The following is a 19,014-nucleotide window of genomic DNA, read 5'->3' as shown; positions in this document are numbered from 1 at the left end:
ACGTCCCTGACGAGCAGTTAGACGGTTTTTCCATCCGATTTTGTGATGGGCGTCCTCTTGGACATGTTTTTCTTATGTGTCCGAAATGATCACGCCGGAGGGGATCCAGGACATGCGAGGACGTCCAAATCAAAACTATTTGGACGTCCCTTTCGATTATGCCCCTCCAGGTCTCTCTCAGCCAATCACAGCGCGTTTAGCTGACATCAGTAACAGCTAAACGCGCTGTGATTGGCTGAGACCTGGAGGGGTATAATTGAAAAGGACGTCCATATAGTTTTGATTTGGACGTCCTCACACATCACGATTCCCAATTCTCTCCGACGTGGTCATTTCGGACACATAAGAAAAACATGTCCAAGAGAAAGACGCCCATCACAAAATCTGAAAGAAAAAAACGTCCAACTGCTCGACAGGGATGTCCTTTTTTTTTTTTTTTTTTTTGAATGGTGAAGGAAGTGTATGAAGCTGTCTTTGGGATGCGCAGAGCAGCCAGCATAATGCTTGGCTGCTCTGCGCATGCTCAGCTGGCCGACTGGCTTCCCCTCCTTAGGAAGGAAATCGCGTGCAAATGAGCTAACAGCGAACAGCTCATTTGCATGCAATTTCCTTCATGCATGCCCGTTTTTTTACCGATTCGCTAAGGGATCAGTAAGGGAAGGGCTCTTTCCATGGAGTTAGTGCATCTGGCTCTCAGTCTGGAGGTGGGCAGGTGTCGAGCCCAGTGGTACTGTTTCTGTGCAAGAGATTTCTGGCCTCTGATTGCTAGAGTCAGCAGGAAGATGGTTTTGCAACCTTGGGAAAGAGACATTTCTAGACACGGCTCAACTGCCAACCATCTTGAGACTTGCACAGGGCTCTGGAAGGACCTGCAGTTTGTGCCTGTCGCCTGCAGCTTGTAATGATTAGATTAGGCAGAAAGGTGAATAGGGTTGAATTGATGGAAAGAATAAGGGGATGGAAAACGGAGCAGCTGCAAGTGAAAAACCTTTGATACCTTAAACATAAATAGTACTGAGTATTGCTGAAGCAGATTCTGAATGAGCTGGAAGCTTGGAATAGGAGTGAGGTTACAAGCAAAAACTGCCGTTTTGTTTTTTTTCTTTCAAGTAATTGAAGGATGGACATGTTCTTGTTTTTTGCTTTTAATTTTGTGTGATTGGCATGGTTGGTTGTGAGTTCTTGGGTGACTGTGTTTTACTGTTTTTTTTTTTAATGGTGTTCCTTTCTTGTGATTATTGTAGTTTATTATTGTAAATTGCTTCGATTGCTATGGTTGGGAAGCGTATATCAAGTCTGAGTAAACTGTACTTAGTCAACTAGGGCTAAACCCAACAACGTGCCAGTGTTAACTATCTTAATGGAGTGAATTTTGTTTTAAGTTGGAGATCTGTAATTTTATAGTCAGGCCCCTTTATTTAGAGAGAATGTATAAAGACATTTTACTCTTTCAGCTCATTTTAAAGCATTTGTTAACTTGTGCTGTTCTCGAAGTGGTTACCCATTAAGGGCCAGATTTTATATAAGATGCCTAAAAAAATCAGCACGGTAAACATTTCTGCCTAAGTGTAATGAGCGTGAGGCAATTAGGAAGCAGTAAAACAGTCCGGTGCTTTGACTCCTCCTTGACAAAGCTTGGAGAGCGAAACAGGCACCTGCCAGGGTATTTGAGCACACCGGTAGACACAGATAAGTGCCACGCAGCCACCTACGTGAATAATTATCGTAATGTTAAGAGTAGCTAAATATCGCTAATGATACCAGCACAGAAGGTTTCATACATGTAGGAAGGGTGGGGGTTGAGTCTGTGATTAGAACATACACGGGCAGAGGTTCACCGAGTGAGTGAAGTGAAACCCACCGTGGTGATGATATGAGACTCTTCCCTAATTAATACGAAGTGGTTTTACTCCGTGAGAACCCTCTACTTTTTTTGTTTTGCATATAAGTGTATTCTATAAGCAGCACCTAGATTTAGGTGCGGTATATAGAATACGTTTAGTCGATTATCCTAGCGCCTAAAACTGTGTGCCTTCGTTTACACCAATGAAAAATCATGGCATAGATCCCTGTGTGTAGATTTATGTGCACTGGGCCGTATTCTGTAACTACACGCATAAATTTTGGAATGCCCGTTTCCTCGCCTATAGTCATGCCCCTTTTGAACTGTGCGCATTAGAATTTAGGCGCAGTTCGTTACAGAATACACTTAACGAGCGGTACATGTAAATTCAAATTATTGCCAGTTAGTGCTCATTGCTTGTTAAGCGCTGTTATCAATGTTGATTAGCTTGTTAAGCCAATTAAGTTACGTGCGTTGTTATAGAATACGCCGGGATTTCAGCACGGATCTCCTTGTGTGCTACATAGAATCTGGCAGTAAGTGCTTAATTAGACCACCAATATCACGGCACTTTGAATAAACTGTATATAGTTTTGCTTTCTTATGCTGTATACTATTAAAGCGTGTTCTGTCAACTGACTTGAGACATGATGTTGTTCCTCTTTTATTGATCATAAAGCAAAATGAGAATAAATGTCTGCAGTTCGAGCATGTAGTGGATTTATTAATCTTTCCTTCTGTCTACCTCACCTTTTTACTTTGTATTCATTGTAAACCAAAGTGGGTTGGAAAGAATTTATACAAAAGTGGTTGAGAATGTCTGTCTGTCTGTCTGTCTGGAGGCAAAATTTAATGGAATAGGGTGAAACTTGGCAGGAAGAAAATCTGGTAAGAAGACATGTCATATTTGAAAATAGGCCAGATCAGGGGTTCCAGAGAAATAAACTGCCCCTCCCCCTGCAAGGCCCCAGTGCATATCTATGGAAGAAGCAGTTCCAGATACTGCAGCAAAGTGAAGCGTAGCAGTTAGGAAACTGTGCCTTCTCCCTGTTCTCGCCACTGAAACTACCCTCCGCCACATCCTAACCTTCCAGTCAAAAATGCATGCATATAGGGGTGTAATTCATTCCCTGTCTCTTATGGGATACACTGATTCCTTTTGATCTCTATTTCAGTTTATTTGTAGTGTGAAAACTCATGACTAAATCATGCAGTTGTCATATTGGTTGTTTGCTGTGTGGACTTCAACTACTCCCTAGTGCGGACAGGGTCAGATTAGGCGTTGGCAAACTATGTACAGCCTTCTCAAAAGTTTAAGAGGGCCCTGTGAGATGAGCTCAGGACTCAGGAGGTTTGGGGTTCACCTTTTTTTTTTTTGTAAATTAACATTTCAGCAGATTTTTACACTGTCTTCATGTTTTTATTAATTTAAAACTTTCTGAAGTCCTTTACTTCCCGTGCAATGGGTGAGTCTGCCTTTCCTGCTTCTAGTGTAACTAGCAACAGAAGGAGTGTGAGTAGGATCCAACCGGTGGAAAGGCAACACTAGTCCTAGGAAGGAAGGAGGTGAGTTGCAGGAAGTTTCTGCAGGTGGTGGAGCCAGAAGAGAAATGAAGCCTTGCCCTCCCTCCCCCCCCCTTCAAAAAAAATAATTCCAGTACATTTTTATGGGAGAACCAGTTCAGACTGTAGGCTTGTTTGTTATAGAACGCAAATTCAAAATTGTGGTCCTTGCTCAGAGAGCTTATTATGAACATTTGGAAGGGATCCTCAGGAGCTTAGCCTAGAATGGGTGGCAGAGCTGGTGGTTGGGAGGCGGGGCTAGTGCTGGGCAGACTTATACGGTCTGTGTTGGGGCTGGTGGTTGGGAGGCAGGGATAGGACTGGGCAGACTTATACGGTCTGTGCCAGAGCTGGTGGTGGGAGGCGGGACTGGTGGTTGGGAGGTGGGACTAGTGCTGGACAGACTTATACGGTCTGTGCCAGAGCCAGTGGTGGGAGGCAGGGATAGTGCTGGGCAGATTTATACGGTCTGTGCCAGAGCTGGTGGTGGGAGGCGGGGTTGGTGGTTGGGAGGCGAGGATAGGGCTGGCCAGACTTATACGGTCTGTGCCCTGAAGAGGACAGTACAAATAAAAAAGTAGCACATATGAATTTATCTTCTTGGGCAGACTGGATGGACCGTGCAGGTCTTTTTCTACCGTCATCTACTATGTTACTTGCCCCAGAATCTTAAGTTCATGGCAATTCTATATGTACCTGTGAGGGTCCTAAGATCCTTACAAGATCATAGAATGATGACACCCTCACCAGCCAGAGCCTGATGGGAAGAGCGCATACATGAAAGCGCATTCTTACTCTATAGAACAGATTAGAAAATCACACCAACCACATATTAAGGTCATTACCTCCGGCTCTGTTCTTTTTGAGTGCTCTCATATGAACCGAATATTTGTATTTGATTTGGCTCAGCCGCAAATACATTATTTGTATTTGGCCAAATAGTGCTTTAAACTTGAATATAAATAATCCAGGGTTCTACTGTGCAAAATCCTACTGAAATAAACACTTGATCTCTGATTTCACGTTGCCTCTTTTATTATTTAATGTGCTAAAGCTCAATATCCATTATTTGTATTCAAGCCAAATAAAATATGCTATTCGGTACAGCTCTATGTATTTTATAAAACCAAAGGTTTGGTTGAGTGGAGGAGTGGCCTAGTGGTTAGGGTGGTGGACTTTGGTCCTGAGGAACTGAGTTTGATTCCCACTTCAGGCACAGGCAGCTCCTTGTGACTCTGGGCAAGTCACTTAACCCTCCATTGCCTCATGTAAGCCGCATTGAGCCTGCCATGAGTGGGAAAGCGTGGGATACAAATGTAACAAAACTTTACTGAAACTGCATCAGTACATATATCAGCATGAGTGATGTTTATTCAAATCTTCCAAAATAAAAAAAAATAAGTTTAAATGTGGCTGAAGGTGGAACCAGATGTCTTCTCAAAAATACCATCACAAGGCAGGCATCACACCTGTATTCTGAAAGGTAATAAATTAAGAAATCCTCTGTTTTAGGCAGAAAGTTTCCATGCATCCTGACGGCAGATCATCATGAGAGTCCAACCCCTTTGAGCAAGCAAAGCATCCCATCTGCTTCTGGCAGCGTCCTAAAGATTATCAGAAATGATGCAGTATGTTGTCTCTGCGGGAGGTGCACTGGGTGTCTCTCTTCTACTCTTCAGATTATGACCCAATAAAACAATAAATATGGCTAATTATTTTCTTTTTATCAGTAGTCATATTCCGTCAGGGAGTGTTTTCCTCTGACAGGAAGTCATGGAGAGAGAGAGACAGAGTGAGCGTAAGACACCTATAACACATAGAACATAATTCCAATTTAGGAAGTGTTCTGAAAGACTAAGAAATAAGAAAATAATACTTGATGAAATAAAGAACTAGCTGAAAACCAGCACAATAACTCAAGACTGCAAGACACAGTCCTCACTTCCTAATACTAAACTGTAAGAAGAAAGGCATCGTTTCCAGGTAAGCCAAGAACCCTCCTTACCTTCTGATTACTGCATATATATAGCTGGGAGATGAAGCACATTTTACTACTGTGGGGGTGGGGAGGAGCCTCTCTCACTTCCTGACTGCATCTACATCTACCGACCTTCTCTACTGCATTACAATCAAGAGCTAGCAAGACCCCTCACATAGTAACATAGTAGATGCTGACAGATAAAAGACCTGTGTGGTATCCAGTCTACCCAACAAGATAAATTCATAGTATAAGGTAGGATGTGAATACATATGCATGCTTGATCTTGATTTGTCCTTGCCATTTTTAGGGCACAGACCATAGAAGTCTGCCCGGCCCTGTCCTTGTTCTCCAACTTCTGAAGTTGCCATCAGGGTACAGACCGTAGAAGTCTGCCCGGCCCTGTCCTTGTTTTCCAACTTCTGAAGTTGCCATCAGGGTACAGACCGTAGAAGACTGCCCGGCCCTGTCCTTGTTTTCCAACTTCTGAAGTTGCCATCAGGGTACAGACCGTAGAAGTCTGCCCGGCCCTGTCCTTGTTTTCCAACTTCTGAAGTTGCCATCAGGGTACAGACCGTAGAAGACTGCCCGGCCCTGTCCTTGTTTTCCAACTTCTGAAGTTGCCATCAGGGTACAGACCGTAGAAGACTGCCCGGCCCTGTCCTTGTTTTCCAACTTCTGAAGTTGCCATCAGGGTACAGACCGTAGAAGTCTGCCCGGCCCTGTCCTTGTTTTCCAACTTCTGAAGTTGCCATCAGGGTACAGACCGTAGAAGTCTGCCCGGCCCTGTCCTTGTTTTCCAACTTCTGAAGTTGCCATCAGGGTACAGACCGTAGAAGTCTGCCCGGCCCTGTCCTTGTTCTCCAGCTACTGAAGCTGCTAACACTGCACCTAGTTTCCACAATTGGGAAATAGTCTTACTTTCTACTACTGCAGCCCCAGCTGGGAATAGAGTAACCTAGCCAACGATGTCACAGAAAGACCATCATGGCCCATCAAGTTTGCACAAGAATATAAACGGGGTTGTACCTGCCCCACAGGACAGGTTACCTTCCTTTTGGTTTCCTAGAAGTGCAAAAATCATTACATAAGTGAAGTGCTCTATGCTTGGTTTGGAAAGCAGAGCCATGTCCTGTGCTGATGGACACTTCTGCAGCACCGTTAACAGTTAATACCAGTACCGTATCGGCAGCTCAACACAATTCTCTTATTTTTATTGTAGAAGCATCACATGGTTTGCCACCTGCTGTTCATCCTTATTGGCTTCTCTTACTATGAAGTCGGTTCTACTGGTAAGTCCTCTAGAACTTACTTCACCCCTTCTGTCTCGCTGCACCCTATGCCTTGAATAGACTTCCTGAGCCCCTACGTCTTGCCCCATCCTTGACCATCTTTAAATCTACATTGAAAGCCCACCTCTTTAACATTGCTTTTGACTTGTAACCACTCGCCCCCACCTACCCACCTCTCCTCTTTCCTCTACACATTAATTGATTTGCTTGCTTTATTTTGGTCTATTAGATTGTAAGCTCTTTGAGCAGGGACTGTCTCTCTTCTATGTTTGTGCAGTGCTGCGTACGCTTTGTAGCGCTATAGAAATGCTAAATAGTAGTAGTAGTAGTAGAACCACAAACTGCTGGGAACTGTCTCACATGTATCACTTTGGTACTATAACAAACAGGCATATGAATCGGCTTGTGGTGGGGCATGAAGAGTAGAGAGACTAGGTATCATGGACAGTATATGGAGAGTAGCAGAAAGAAAGATTAAGCATCAGGGCTGGAGTGGAGGCATGGCCTAATGGTTAGAGCACCAGTGTTGACATCCAGGGGTGCCTGGTTCAAATCCCACTGCTGCTCCTTGTGGTGTTGGGCAAGTCAATCAACACTCCATTGCCTCAGGTACAAAATTAGATTGTGAGCCAGACAGGGAAATATCCAGTGTACCTGGAATGTAATTCACCTTGAGCTACTACTGAAAAAGGTGTGAGCAAAATCGAAATAAATAAAAATTAGTCAAGGATATGACAATAGCTGGTAAATGGCAGAAAGTAAAAATGCAAACAAAAAAAATCAATACTTCTAGAGTAGAGTTATAGACTAAATTAACATGGCCTGTGAGCACAAAGCCTGCAACATTGTCTAGGGCTTGATGTAATGAGAGTAGTGCACCCTATTAATCTGTCATTCCTGTGTTTAGTTCACAGGGCATACACCATGAAACCCATATGTCCTATGGGCTGGTTATTTTACAATTCATACTGCTACGGATACTTCAGGAACAGACAGATCTGGCAAGAGGCTGAGGTATTTACTCACTTCTTTTTTTTTTTTTAATGATGTGTCAGGGGCTCTGCAACCAAATTATGTGATTACTGTGACTGGAAATTTTTTCTCTAGTCTTCCATTTCTGCTAAAACTCACTATTGTTTTGACCTATGAGATGATCTTCCAACATCTACGGAAGAGCAGCTTAGAGCAGTGGCCTGATTGGAATTCTACTGCTGCTCCTTGTAATCTTGGGTGAGTCACTTTATTGTCTCAGTTACACACTTAAGCCCTCCAAGGACAGGAAAATACTCACTATAGGTTAATTTACCTTGCCTTGAGGTATTACTGAAAGGGGTAGGCACTAAACCCAAATCCTTGCCACTGTTGCTTATCTTTCCATGGCCTCTTGCTCTAGCACAGGGTTGTCCAACCTCAGTCCTCATGGGCCATAACCTAGTCAGGTTTTCAGGATTTCCCCAATGATAACTCATTTAGTATCATATCAATGAATATACATGAGATCTATTTACATGCACTGCCTGTACTGTATACAAATAGATCTTATGAATAGGAGTGGAGGAGTGGCCTTGTGGTTAGGGTGGTGGACTTTGCTCCTGAGGAACTGAGTTCAATTCCCACTTCAGGCACAGGCAGCTCCTTGTGACTTTGGGCAAGTCACTTAACCCTCCATTGCCCCATGTAAGCTGCATTGAGCCTGCCATGAGTGGGAAAGCACAGGGTACAAATGTAACAAAAATAAAATAGATACTATTGGAGATTCTACATGGAATGTTGCTACTATTGGAGATTCTACATGGAATGTTGCTAGCAACATTCCATTGTAGAAGGCTGCGCAGGCTTCTGTTTCTGTGAGTCTGACGTCCTGCACGTACGTGCAGCAGGACGTCAGACTCACAGAAGCAGAAGCCTGCGCGGCCACATTGATGATCTGCAAGGGCCGACTTCTACATGGAATGTTGCTAGTGGAATAGCAGAATCTCAAATAGTAGCAACAGTGGAGGAGTGGCCTAGTGGTTAGGGTGGTGGACTCTGGTCCTGAGGAACTGAGTTCGATTCCCACTTCAGGCACAGGCAGCTCCTTGTGACTTTGGGCAAGTCACTTAACCCTCCATTGCCCCATGTAAGCCACATTGGCCTGCCATGAATGGGAAAGTGCGGGGTACAAATGTAACAAAAAAAAATTATTGGGGAAATCCTGAAAACCTGACCTAGTGAGAGCCGAGGTTGGACACCCTTGCTCTAGAGCATTGTTTCTAAAAGCAGCCCTGGAGTACACCCTGGCCAGTCTGCTTTCAGGATATCCTCAGAGAATATGCTTGGAATAAATTTGCCTGTACTGCCTCCAGTGGATGCAAATCTGTCTCATGCATATTCATTGTGGAGGTCCTGGTCTATTTCAGGACAAGCTTGAGAAGCAATGATCTATAATCCCTTTCTTTCACTCAGTCTGATTCTCTTAGTAGAATGAGCATTGGTTAAAGAGGGAACTGCAGGAAGCACCAGAATACAGAATAATGGATTTGGGGATAGGGAAAATGTACGAACATTGCAGGGGGAACTGAGGATAGATGTTGTGAAGGGAACAGCACTAAAACAGGTCTGTGATTAGGGGAGTTGCAAGAACATTACAGGAAATGAAGTATAAAGGTACTGAATGACACAGTAAGGGGGTGTTGGGTAGAGGGGGAATTCAGGGAACAGTAGAGGATGCTACATAAGTAAACAGTATAGGGTAAACAGTATAGGGAACCTTGGATATAAAAAGACAAACCTTAATAACCAAAATGATATTCAAAGGAAAGCATATGATTGAAATAGCATTAGCTATAGAGCAGGGCGTAGCCAGACAACAGATTTTGGGTGGGCCTAGGCAAGAAGTGGGTGGGCGCCAAGTGTTCTCTCCCACTGAGCATGCACAGGTGCCGGTATCATGGAGAGTAGCGTTTTCGTTACCATTAGGGGGAAGTCTTCAGCTGGCAGAGCTTGAGATCCCCACCAGCTACCGTTAAACGTGTGCTACTGTTGGGTGGGCCTGAGCTCTAAGTGGGTGGGCCCCGGCCAACCTGTGGCTACACCACTGCTATAGAGGAACTAAGAACACAGCACAAGATTGATATTTTTTAAACACCTGAACTCCTAAATTAAGCATCTATCTATAGTCAATCTTAGGTGGCTAAGTTTTCAGCTGAAAATTCCCCGAAAGTTATGATCCTAAATTTAGGCCTTCTTTTTTCTTTAAAAAGATTGTATAGATTTAGGTGTTCATTTTCAAAAGCACAGACTTACCTATGTAACTTTGTAAGTCTAAGTACTTTGAAAATTAGCCTCTTAGGATCCTAAGTTAGGCACCAAAGTTTGAAAAGAAGCATTAAGCAACTTTTCCTGTGTCCTAAGTCCATTCCCTTTGCCACCCACTTTTTAGAATCCTACATTTTGGAACCCGGCCCTATTACATTTTCAAAGAGACCAGTTTAGGAACCTCAATTTCAAAGTTTGGAGGTTAAACCCTTTGAATATTGCCCACTACAGAGATAGTGAATAGAGGGGAGCTACAGAGAATGGTTTGGGGAGGATAGGCGTAAGTGTGCCGCAAAAACAAAATACTCAAACATATGACATGAAGGAGCTGCATGAAACATTGGCACAGTGCATGCAATGGGAACCAGTAGAGTTAAGAAGTACATAAGTAATGCCATACTGGGAAAAGACCAAAGGTCCATCGAGCCCAGCATCCTGATCCCCTGACAGCGGTCAATCCAGGTCAAGGGCACCTGGCAAGCTACCCAAACGTACAAACATTTTATACAAGTTATTCCCGAAATTGTGGATTTTTCCCAAGTCCATTTAGTAGCGGTCTATGGACTTATCATTTAGGAAACTGTCCAACCCCTTTTTAAACTCTGCCAAGCTAACCGCCTTCACTACGTTCTCCGGCAACAAATTCCAGAGTTTAATTATGCGTTGGGTGAAGGGTGAAGAACCATGATGAGGTGCTGAGCTTGTAAGAGCCTCAGAGATCAGCGATCGATATTGTAGCATCTGCAAGTTTAGCATATTAGTGATGGGATGCTGAACTTGAAAGCAGTACAGGGATCCATGGTGAGGTTGAAGCTACAGAAATTCATGATAGTCTGAGCTTGGAGAAGTGACAGGAGCCTGTGATAGGGTGTTAGCCAGGACAGAGTAACAAAAAAAAAAATCAGAGTGGTAGCACACTTTAAAGAACAATGATGACATACTTGGAACAAGTGAATGGTACATGTAAGACGTTTAATAGATGTATAGCAATTTTGTAAAGATTTAAAGACATGCCTGTTTAAGAAAGATTATGGATTATCTTAATGGAAGGATTTGTAAGTTAGTTTTTTGCACATGTATTTTATTCATAGATGTGTGAGGTTCTGGATAGTATTTGTACAAGGGAAATGTTGTTTGAAACAAGTAACAGATGTTTATCCACCTATGGCATTCTAATATTTTATTGAAGAAATCACAAACTTTGCAGACTATAGCAGTGAGACTGGTATATGCTACCAAAAAACATATCACCACATCATCAAAGCCCACTGGCTATTACTACAGCATACAATCTTTAAGGTATATACTATGATGTTTAAAATTGATGGACAAATTCCACATTATATGGTCATGCTTGTGTCCCTTCTGCCTTCTAAAGGTATATCGGGCCTTATTCTATAAAGGTTATGCTCCTAAATGTACACTCCTAAAATGTATGCTCCTAAATTATGAGCATAATCTATTTTGGAGCATAAACTTTATAGAATAAAGCCCATTACGACTAAGGAATTACAGGTTTTTACGTTTTCCAACAGGGAAAGGATTAAAATATAAACGGCTTTTTAGATCCATTTTCTCTTATCAGGCCACAAAGGTGCGGTCCTATGGATATTAGACTATCCACTGGTTATATACAGTTTAGAAAGCATCTTAAACTCCAGTTCCCTGGGTTATCAGGCTGCTGCACTAACCACCAACAAGGAGGTTTGATAACAGGAGACGGCATGATGTCACAAGGCTATTTAAAAAAATGTGTTTTATAAAACAGACATGAGTACTGAATAAGTGAATATTATTATTATTACATTTGTACCCCGTTCTTTCCCACATAATGCAGGCTCAACGCGGCTTACATAGTAATTTGAAATACAAAGTTAATAGAATTTTAATAAAACAGTAGTAAAACAATGTAAAAGTTGGGCTTAATAGTGTATGATAAGTTGAGCTAGATAATATATGACTAGGATAAAAGAGGGTAGACAGGATAGGATAGTGTAATTTGGGAGAAAGGGTAAGGAGGGATAAAATTAAGGAGAGATGGAAAGAGAAGGATGGGAGGTTGGTATTTAAGTCAGAACAGAATTGGGGGTGGAAGTTGGCGAGATTAGGTTGGGGCATTAGGGTAGGTTTGCTTAAAGAGATGAGCTTCCAGCATTTTTCTAAAGGGTAAGTAGTCGTTTATTAATCGGATTGGTCTGGGTAGAGCGTTCCAAAGCTGGCTGCCCAAAAAGGAGAAACTGGATGCGTAGTAGGTCTTGTATTTAATTCCTCTACAATTGGGAAGGTGTAGGTTAAGATAAGTTCAAGAAGAAATAGATCTGTTTCTAGCAAGGAGGTCGATTAATTTGTTCATGTAGCCAGGGGATTCGCCGTGGATGATCTTGTGGGTCATTGTGTTGATCTTAAAATTTATTCTCTCTTTGATGGGGTTAGAGGTTTACTACTAATAATTTCTATAGTGCTACTAGACATACGCAGCACTGTACACTGAACATGTAAGAGACAGTTTTATAATGTAATAATTATAAACAATGTAAAAAAAATCTTATTTTGTATCTTCCGTAGCTAGACCTAGGTTTTCTCTTTTGCTGTTATCCACATTGAACTGATTAAGGGTATGTGCGGGCTATAAGTATTGTATTGGTATTGTACTCTGCTTGAGCTGCTATAACAATTATAAATGTATAAATTAAATGGCTTCTGTCTTTAGGTAAAGACTAGCCTCTCTCTTTGCTTCCTGCAGGATGACTGCCAGTCCTACGGTGCACACTTGGTGTCCATATTGAACCCTATGGAAGGCATGATGATTAGCGCCTTCATTTCAGCCTACCAGAGAAAGGAGAATGTCTGGTTGGGACTCTATGATTCTGGAAAGGTAATAGAGAAATGCGGAAAATCATCAGCTAAAACTGTAATGAAAGCAATAGAACATACATCTATTTATAAAAGATCAACTATAAAAATCTGTGATCACACAAATGTTGAGCAGACTGCAGGACTGTAGTGAGAAGCTGTAAAGTACCTTTAAGACTAAGGGTAGAGGCTTAAAGTGAAACTACATGACACTATGCCCAGATTCACAAGGAGCTGCAGTGAGAATCAAACACAGTTTCCTGGGTTCAGGGTTGCCAGGTGGAAAATTTTTTCCCCCCCAAACGAGCCCAAAACCTGCCCAAAGTCAAACCCCACCCCTGACACCCCACCCCCGCCGTCATCAACCCCGCCTCTTCCGTCACGGCCCCGCCTCCCCGTCATCGGCCCCACCCAGAACATCACTAACCCCGCCCAGAACATCACTAACCCCGCCCCCCACTGCCTGAAAAACCACAAAAAAAACCGCCGAAAGACCCCAAAACAAGCCCCAAAAACTGCAACCCGCCACGGGCAAAAATTTCCCGCGGCGGGTTGCAGAAAACCGCCCAATTGGGCGGGAAAACCGCCCTCCTGGCAACACTGCCTGGGTTCGCAGGCTGCTGCACTAACCACCAACAAGGAGGTTTGATGATGTCACAGGACTGAAGCTGATTTCCACCCAGTCCACACAAGAAGGTTTCAATTCTCTCCCAATGCAGCAGCAGCAGCTACTATCTTGGTGCACCCAAAACAGTGAAATTGATAAGGCAACAAGCTCCACCTACTGGCTTCAGCCCACATAATGGGCCAGATAGGCTCATGCCGTCTCCTGTTTTCAAACCTTCTTGACCACTAAGCTACTCCTTCACTCATTCTACCTGTTTGTGCTTCTGAATTGTATTTCTAGCTCTTTTTTTTTAATTTTGTAGTTCTTTTCCTTTGCTCCTTTAGGCTGTACACCATCTTGTCCTGAAAAATCAGTAAAGGCAGTATAGTAATACAAAATACACATGGTCAAAGGGTACCAGAAGTCATGAAACACAAGGATAAGTAATACAGTGGTCCTTTTACTAAGCTGCGGGAAAAAGGGCCCTGTGCTAGCAGCAGCGGCCATTTTTTCTTTGCGCCAGGGCCCTTTTTAACCACAGTAGGTACAAAGCCCTCAAACAAGGCCATATGGTAAGAGAACTCCTACCGTGTGGCCATGAGGCGGGGAGCCCTTACCGCCACGCTAACCCATCAGTAACCGTTGCCCGAAAGCTGGGAAAGTAGTTTGAAAGGAGCAATTCCCTAACCAGTAGGTTTGGTTCTAGGCTGCAGAAGATAGAAGTTTCTCACATTTTTTATTGTGGGAGCTTGTTTCGCTGGAATTTCCAGTCCCTCAGTACTTGCTTCTTCTGTATTTTATTTAAAAGTTCTTATATACTGTTGATTAGCCAATTTTCCCCCAAACTGGCGAGATTTCTTTCCTATTCACACACTTTTTCCTCTCTCTCTCCATATTTCTAATTATTTCTCAGTTAGTAAATGCTAAGTGAGGACATCTTTTCTTTTGTCCCCCCCCCCCCCCCCCCCCCATCAAATCTGTTAACTCATCACATCTCACCCTTTCCTCACCTTTTCTCTCCTCTCAATATTTATTCTACTGCTCTGTGACTTCAAAGCCTTTTGGGCTACAGTTGTAAAGTTGCTGTAGAAAATGAAATTGATTGCCCTGGTATTTAACTTGTAGCGCTGATGTATTTTAGAACCTCTGGAAATGGAAGGATGGATCTGTGTTTAATTATACAGCCTGGAACAAAGGGGAACCCAATAATCAGACAGAAGAATACTGTGTTGAGTTCCTAGCTTCAAGAGGTAAATCAAAATCTTAATCTGCCACCATCCTCTATTTTTCTAAGGAAAGGCATGCGTGGAAGACACAGATATGTGATTCTTGTCCCCAAGTCCTATATAATTTATAAAGTGAAGATGGGTGTTGGCATCATACTCGCTATGTGTGTTAGACATAAGGGATAGTGAAAAAAACCCCAGTACCTAAAGATGAAATATCAAAAGAATTATTGAATTAGGTGTAGTGGAATGAGAGATGAAAAGTAAAATGGCATACAGTAAATGGGTTTTACACGCACAACTTGTCTTACCATTATTCAAGAATCATTCCTCCAGTCCCACTTTAAGCACAGTGTCAAAGTTCACCTCTTCTCTGATATAGATTTTTAACTACAGACTAATTTCTCTCATTTCTCCTCTTCTTGTTTAGTTCTGCTTTTTACTATGCATTTCTTTTTTGTAAACCACTCTGTTTTATTACTTTTGGTATTGTGTAAACCACATCGGTGCCTATGTGTAGGCTTGCAGTGGTTATCAAAGACTCTAAAAAAAATATTATATGTGTGTGTGTATATATATATATACTAGTAAAAAAGGCCCGTTTCTTAACGCAATGAAACGGGCGCTAGCAATGTAATGAGTTCCTACCATTAATGTTTCCACGGTTGTATTCTGAATATAATTGTTGTTTACATGTACAATATTTTTTTGTGTAAACTGTGTTACAATGTGGTAAAAGTTTTCCTTGTTCAGGCCCTTCAATCAGTTTAACAATCACATCAGAAGAGCTCCTTACTCGTGAGAATGCAACATACAGTTGCCCATGTGAGAGACTGAGAGTGACAGTGTGTTTTACAGACAGTGTAAGAGAGAGATACACAGAATGATTGTGTATGTGTGTGAGTGACAAAGTGATTAAATGTTTGTCTTCCCTTCCGTTCTGTGCACTTGCCTCCACTGATGTTCCTACCTCCCTGTATATGATTGTTTGTTAGAGATTCAATCCACTCCACTTCCATCCTCCAAGTTCCGTTCTGTCTGATTGGCTCCGTTGACAGTCAGAGCCAATGAAACGCTGAACTACAGACTTACAATCCCTACAGTGCCACGGAGTCAGCTTCACAATGTTGGAGGTGCTTTTTATTATACAGGGTGTGTGTGTGTGTATATATATGTACACACACACGCACATTAGTTTCTGAACAAGATAGCTGTCTACAAAATAAATGGTACAGGATAAAGAACATAAGAATAGCCATAGTGGGTCAAACCAATGGTCCATCCAGCTCACTATCCTGTTTCCAACAGTGGCCAATCCAGGTCAAAAGTACTTGGCAGAAACCCAAATAGTAGCAACATTTCATGCTACCAATCCCAGGGCAAGCAGTGGCTGCCCCATGTCCATCTCTATAACAGACTATGGACTTTTCCTCCAGGAACTTGTCCAAACCTTTTTTAAACCCAGATATGCTAACAAGTTCCAGAGCTTAACTATTCCTTGAGTGAAAAAGTATTTCCTGCTATTTGTTTTAAAAGTATTTCCATGTAATTTCATTGGGTGTCCCCTGGTCTTTGTACACAGCTGTAGATAAATGATATGTGTTACACCATATGAGCCAGCTTCTCAAAATTGAGGGTGCTAAACCCAATGGAAATTACCTCACCTTGGACACAGCAAAGAGTTTATTCAATATTTGAGGGTGCAAGCACCCACAGAGCTGGCTCCTATGGGTTAAACAGGAATATCTGGATATGAGGGGACAGATGAGTGTAGTTGGACAGCATAAGCTCAGCAGAGGTGAATGTAGGAGGGGGGGGGGGGGGGGAAATAGTTGGATGGAATGGGATAGATACAACAAAGATTTAATATACTTGCATGAGAAGGCTAAACGGTTGTCATTGACTAACATCAATGGCTGAATGGGAGAGATAGACAGAGTGGAGTTAAATGGACCAGATAGAACATTTAGATTGGTGTGGATATACTTGAATTTGACAGAGGTAAAAAATAATTAGGCGGGAGGGATAAAACAGTGCAGTTGAATAGCACATCATGGGATAGATGTGTATATTTGGATAAGGGGCGTAGTCTTAAGTAAACAGGATAAATGGGAGAGTAGGTGAAATTCTATGTTCTAAGCTAGACAATATGTACTTACACGATTTAGACCAGAGAACTGAAAGGTCTGGAAGCAGTGGCTATAGTTAAGAGAATCTGACCCAGTAGCCCTATAGCACTGTACCTCTGCATGGAAGACGCAGATTCCATTTGTAAAGCTGGCTCCTGTTCCTTATGCCAGTAAGGGATATTTCAGAGCCCTGAAAAGGGGAAGAAATCCTAGCTATTGTGTGCAAAAGGCTCATTTGTACTGGAAAAAGGAAAGGGAAAAGGGATGGGATTTGATATACCACCTCTTTGTGCTTACAATCAAAGCGGTTTACATAAGATACACATGTACTTATTTTGAACCTGATGCAATGGAGGGTTAAGTGACAAGTGCGGGGTCACAAAGAGCTGCAGTGGGAATTGAACCCAGTTCCCCTAGTTCAGAATTAGGCTACTCCTCCACTCCATAGTCCATACTGGATAATGAAGAGCCATGTCTACGTACTTCAACTGAGGACCACTTCAGTGATGTTTAGGATGGGAAGGAGGTATAAAAAAGGGCACAACTTCCAAAAGCTGCAAATGAAGGCTCATAGTACACAAGCACTGAAATGAGTGCAGGTGGTTGCCGGAGTGTTGGATGTCATCAAGTCATTGATGACACCTGGAAATATGTTCAACTCCTGGAAGTCTTTTGGTTCAACAGTAAAAATAAAAACACAAAACCTGCTTTTAATTTGGCAGATAACTCATTCTGTTTTTCAACTTTCCTTTCTTAGGCTTCAAGTCCTGGAATGATGTCAAATGTGAACACACTTTGCACTACCTCTGCAAGTTTAAGGCATAACTCCGCAGTTCTGCTTCTTTGCCATTCCAGTTCCAATCACATCCTAACTTGCTAGTTCTGAATTCCAGAAGTTAAGCTTTATTAGCAGCCCCAGTGCTCTACCAAGCAGACACAATCCTTGAATAATAATAAATCACCCTCTTCAATTTTGTATCACTAGGAGTGATATCCATCTGTCTGGCTAGTAATGTTGATTATAGGAATAGATTTAAATGCCACTGGCACTGTTTTAGAAATGTAAAAAAAAAAAAAATCCCATATCAACTAACATCACCTCTGGAACATTATTTAGATACCACTGTTTTTACTGTTTCTATTCTCACTTAAATCTATGCTATCGTTATAGAAATTATAAATAGAAAAAATGTGAATGTGACATTGTTAAACTGCTTAGATGATTTTATGATTGGTATATTGCCATTTCCTCCCCTCCCAGGGTTGCCAGGTAGAAATTTTTTTTCCAGCCCAATCCGGGCCAGAAACCAGCCCAAAACCCGCCCAAACACAAACCCCGCCCCTGACACCCCCACCCCCGCGTCACCGGCCCCGCCCCCGCCGTCACCGGCCCCGCCTCCCACATCATCGGGCCCGCCTCCCCGTCATCAGCCCCGCCTCCCACGTCATCGGGCCCGCCTCCCCGTCATCGGCCCCGCCTCCCACGTCATCGGCCCCGCCTCCCACGTCATCGGCCCCGCCCAAAAACGTCACTAACCCCGCCCCCCGCGGCCGAAAAAAATCAAAAGCCGCCCAAAAAGCCGCCCGGAAGCCTAAAAAACCGCCCAAAAAACCGCAACCCGCCGCGGGCAAAAATTTCCCGCGGCGGGGCGCGGAAAACCGCCCACCTGGCAACACTGTCCCCTCCCCCTCCCCACAGCCAGTTTGAACTTCGTGGGTGTGGCTTGGATCTCTTTTAGGGAGAGAAAACTAACAACTTATAGCTGCAGCTTCAGAGAGCATTTTCCATCTCACAGATAGGCTGCAGAGAATACCTTCTCCTGCTTTAGACTTAGGTGTAGCTCACAACTTTGCAGTAGTAGCTCAGGTACATCAGGTATTTCCCTGTCCTCAGAGGGCTTACAATCTAAGGGGGTCTGTGAGGGAACCTATAGGGCACTGCAACTTCCCCTTAAGAACACTCCCTCACAGTATCAGGTCACCTTAAAAGCCCTAGTCCCACCCAAAGGAAGAAGTGACACAGGAGGGCATGGTCCAGGAAGTATAAAAGGCCAGGCCGGAGCTGGGGAGGGGGAGGCCAGAGGGAAGCAGTGACACCCACTGCCGATGCTGAGAAATTACACCACTATGTTCAGGTAGGCCGATTTCAACTTGGAACCTTGAAGACTTTGTGTTTTGACCTGGCCGGTTGCAGGCCAGCCCTGTGTACCTGTGCTGGTAACTCTG

General features: G+C 43.1%; 1 protein-coding gene across 1 annotated transcript; it reads left to right on the top strand.

The window, feature by feature from the left end:
- Positions 1–6,610: 6,610 nt before the first annotated feature.
- Positions 6,611–17,697, top strand: LOC115479362 (regenerating islet-derived protein 4-like). Its single transcript, XM_030217259.1, has 4 exons — positions 6,611–6,676; positions 7,584–7,690; positions 12,717–12,848; positions 17,546–17,697. The coding sequence occupies exons 1-4, from the start codon at positions 6,616–6,618 to the stop codon at positions 17,666–17,668; spliced, it is 423 nt and encodes a 140-aa protein (XP_030073119.1). The 5' UTR covers positions 6,611–6,615; the 3' UTR covers positions 17,669–17,697.
- Positions 17,698–19,014: the final 1,317 nt, after the last annotated feature.

Source organism: Microcaecilia unicolor, chromosome 10, assembly GCF_901765095.1.
Source record: "Microcaecilia unicolor chromosome 10, aMicUni1.1, whole genome shotgun sequence".
In the NCBI taxonomy this organism is placed as follows: Eukaryota; Metazoa; Chordata; class Amphibia; order Gymnophiona; family Siphonopidae; genus Microcaecilia; species Microcaecilia unicolor.
Note: the sequence above shows the minus strand (reverse complement) of the source record. Positions and strands in the feature narration are given on the sequence as shown.

Excerpts from the sequence above, each read along its gene's own strand:
- LOC115479362 (XM_030217259.1), top strand. The coding sequence starts at position 6,616 with ATGGTTTGCCACCTGCTGTTCATCCTTATTGGCTTCTCTTACTATGAA. Across the intron at positions 7,691-12,716 it reads AGATCTGGCAAGAGGCTGAG|GATGACTGCCAGTCCTACGG; the intron begins GTATTTACTCAC and ends TGCTTCCTGCAG. Across the intron at positions 12,849-17,545 it reads GACTCTATGATTCTGGAAAG|GCTTCAAGTCCTGGAATGAT; the intron begins GTAATAGAGAAA and ends TTCCTTTCTTAG.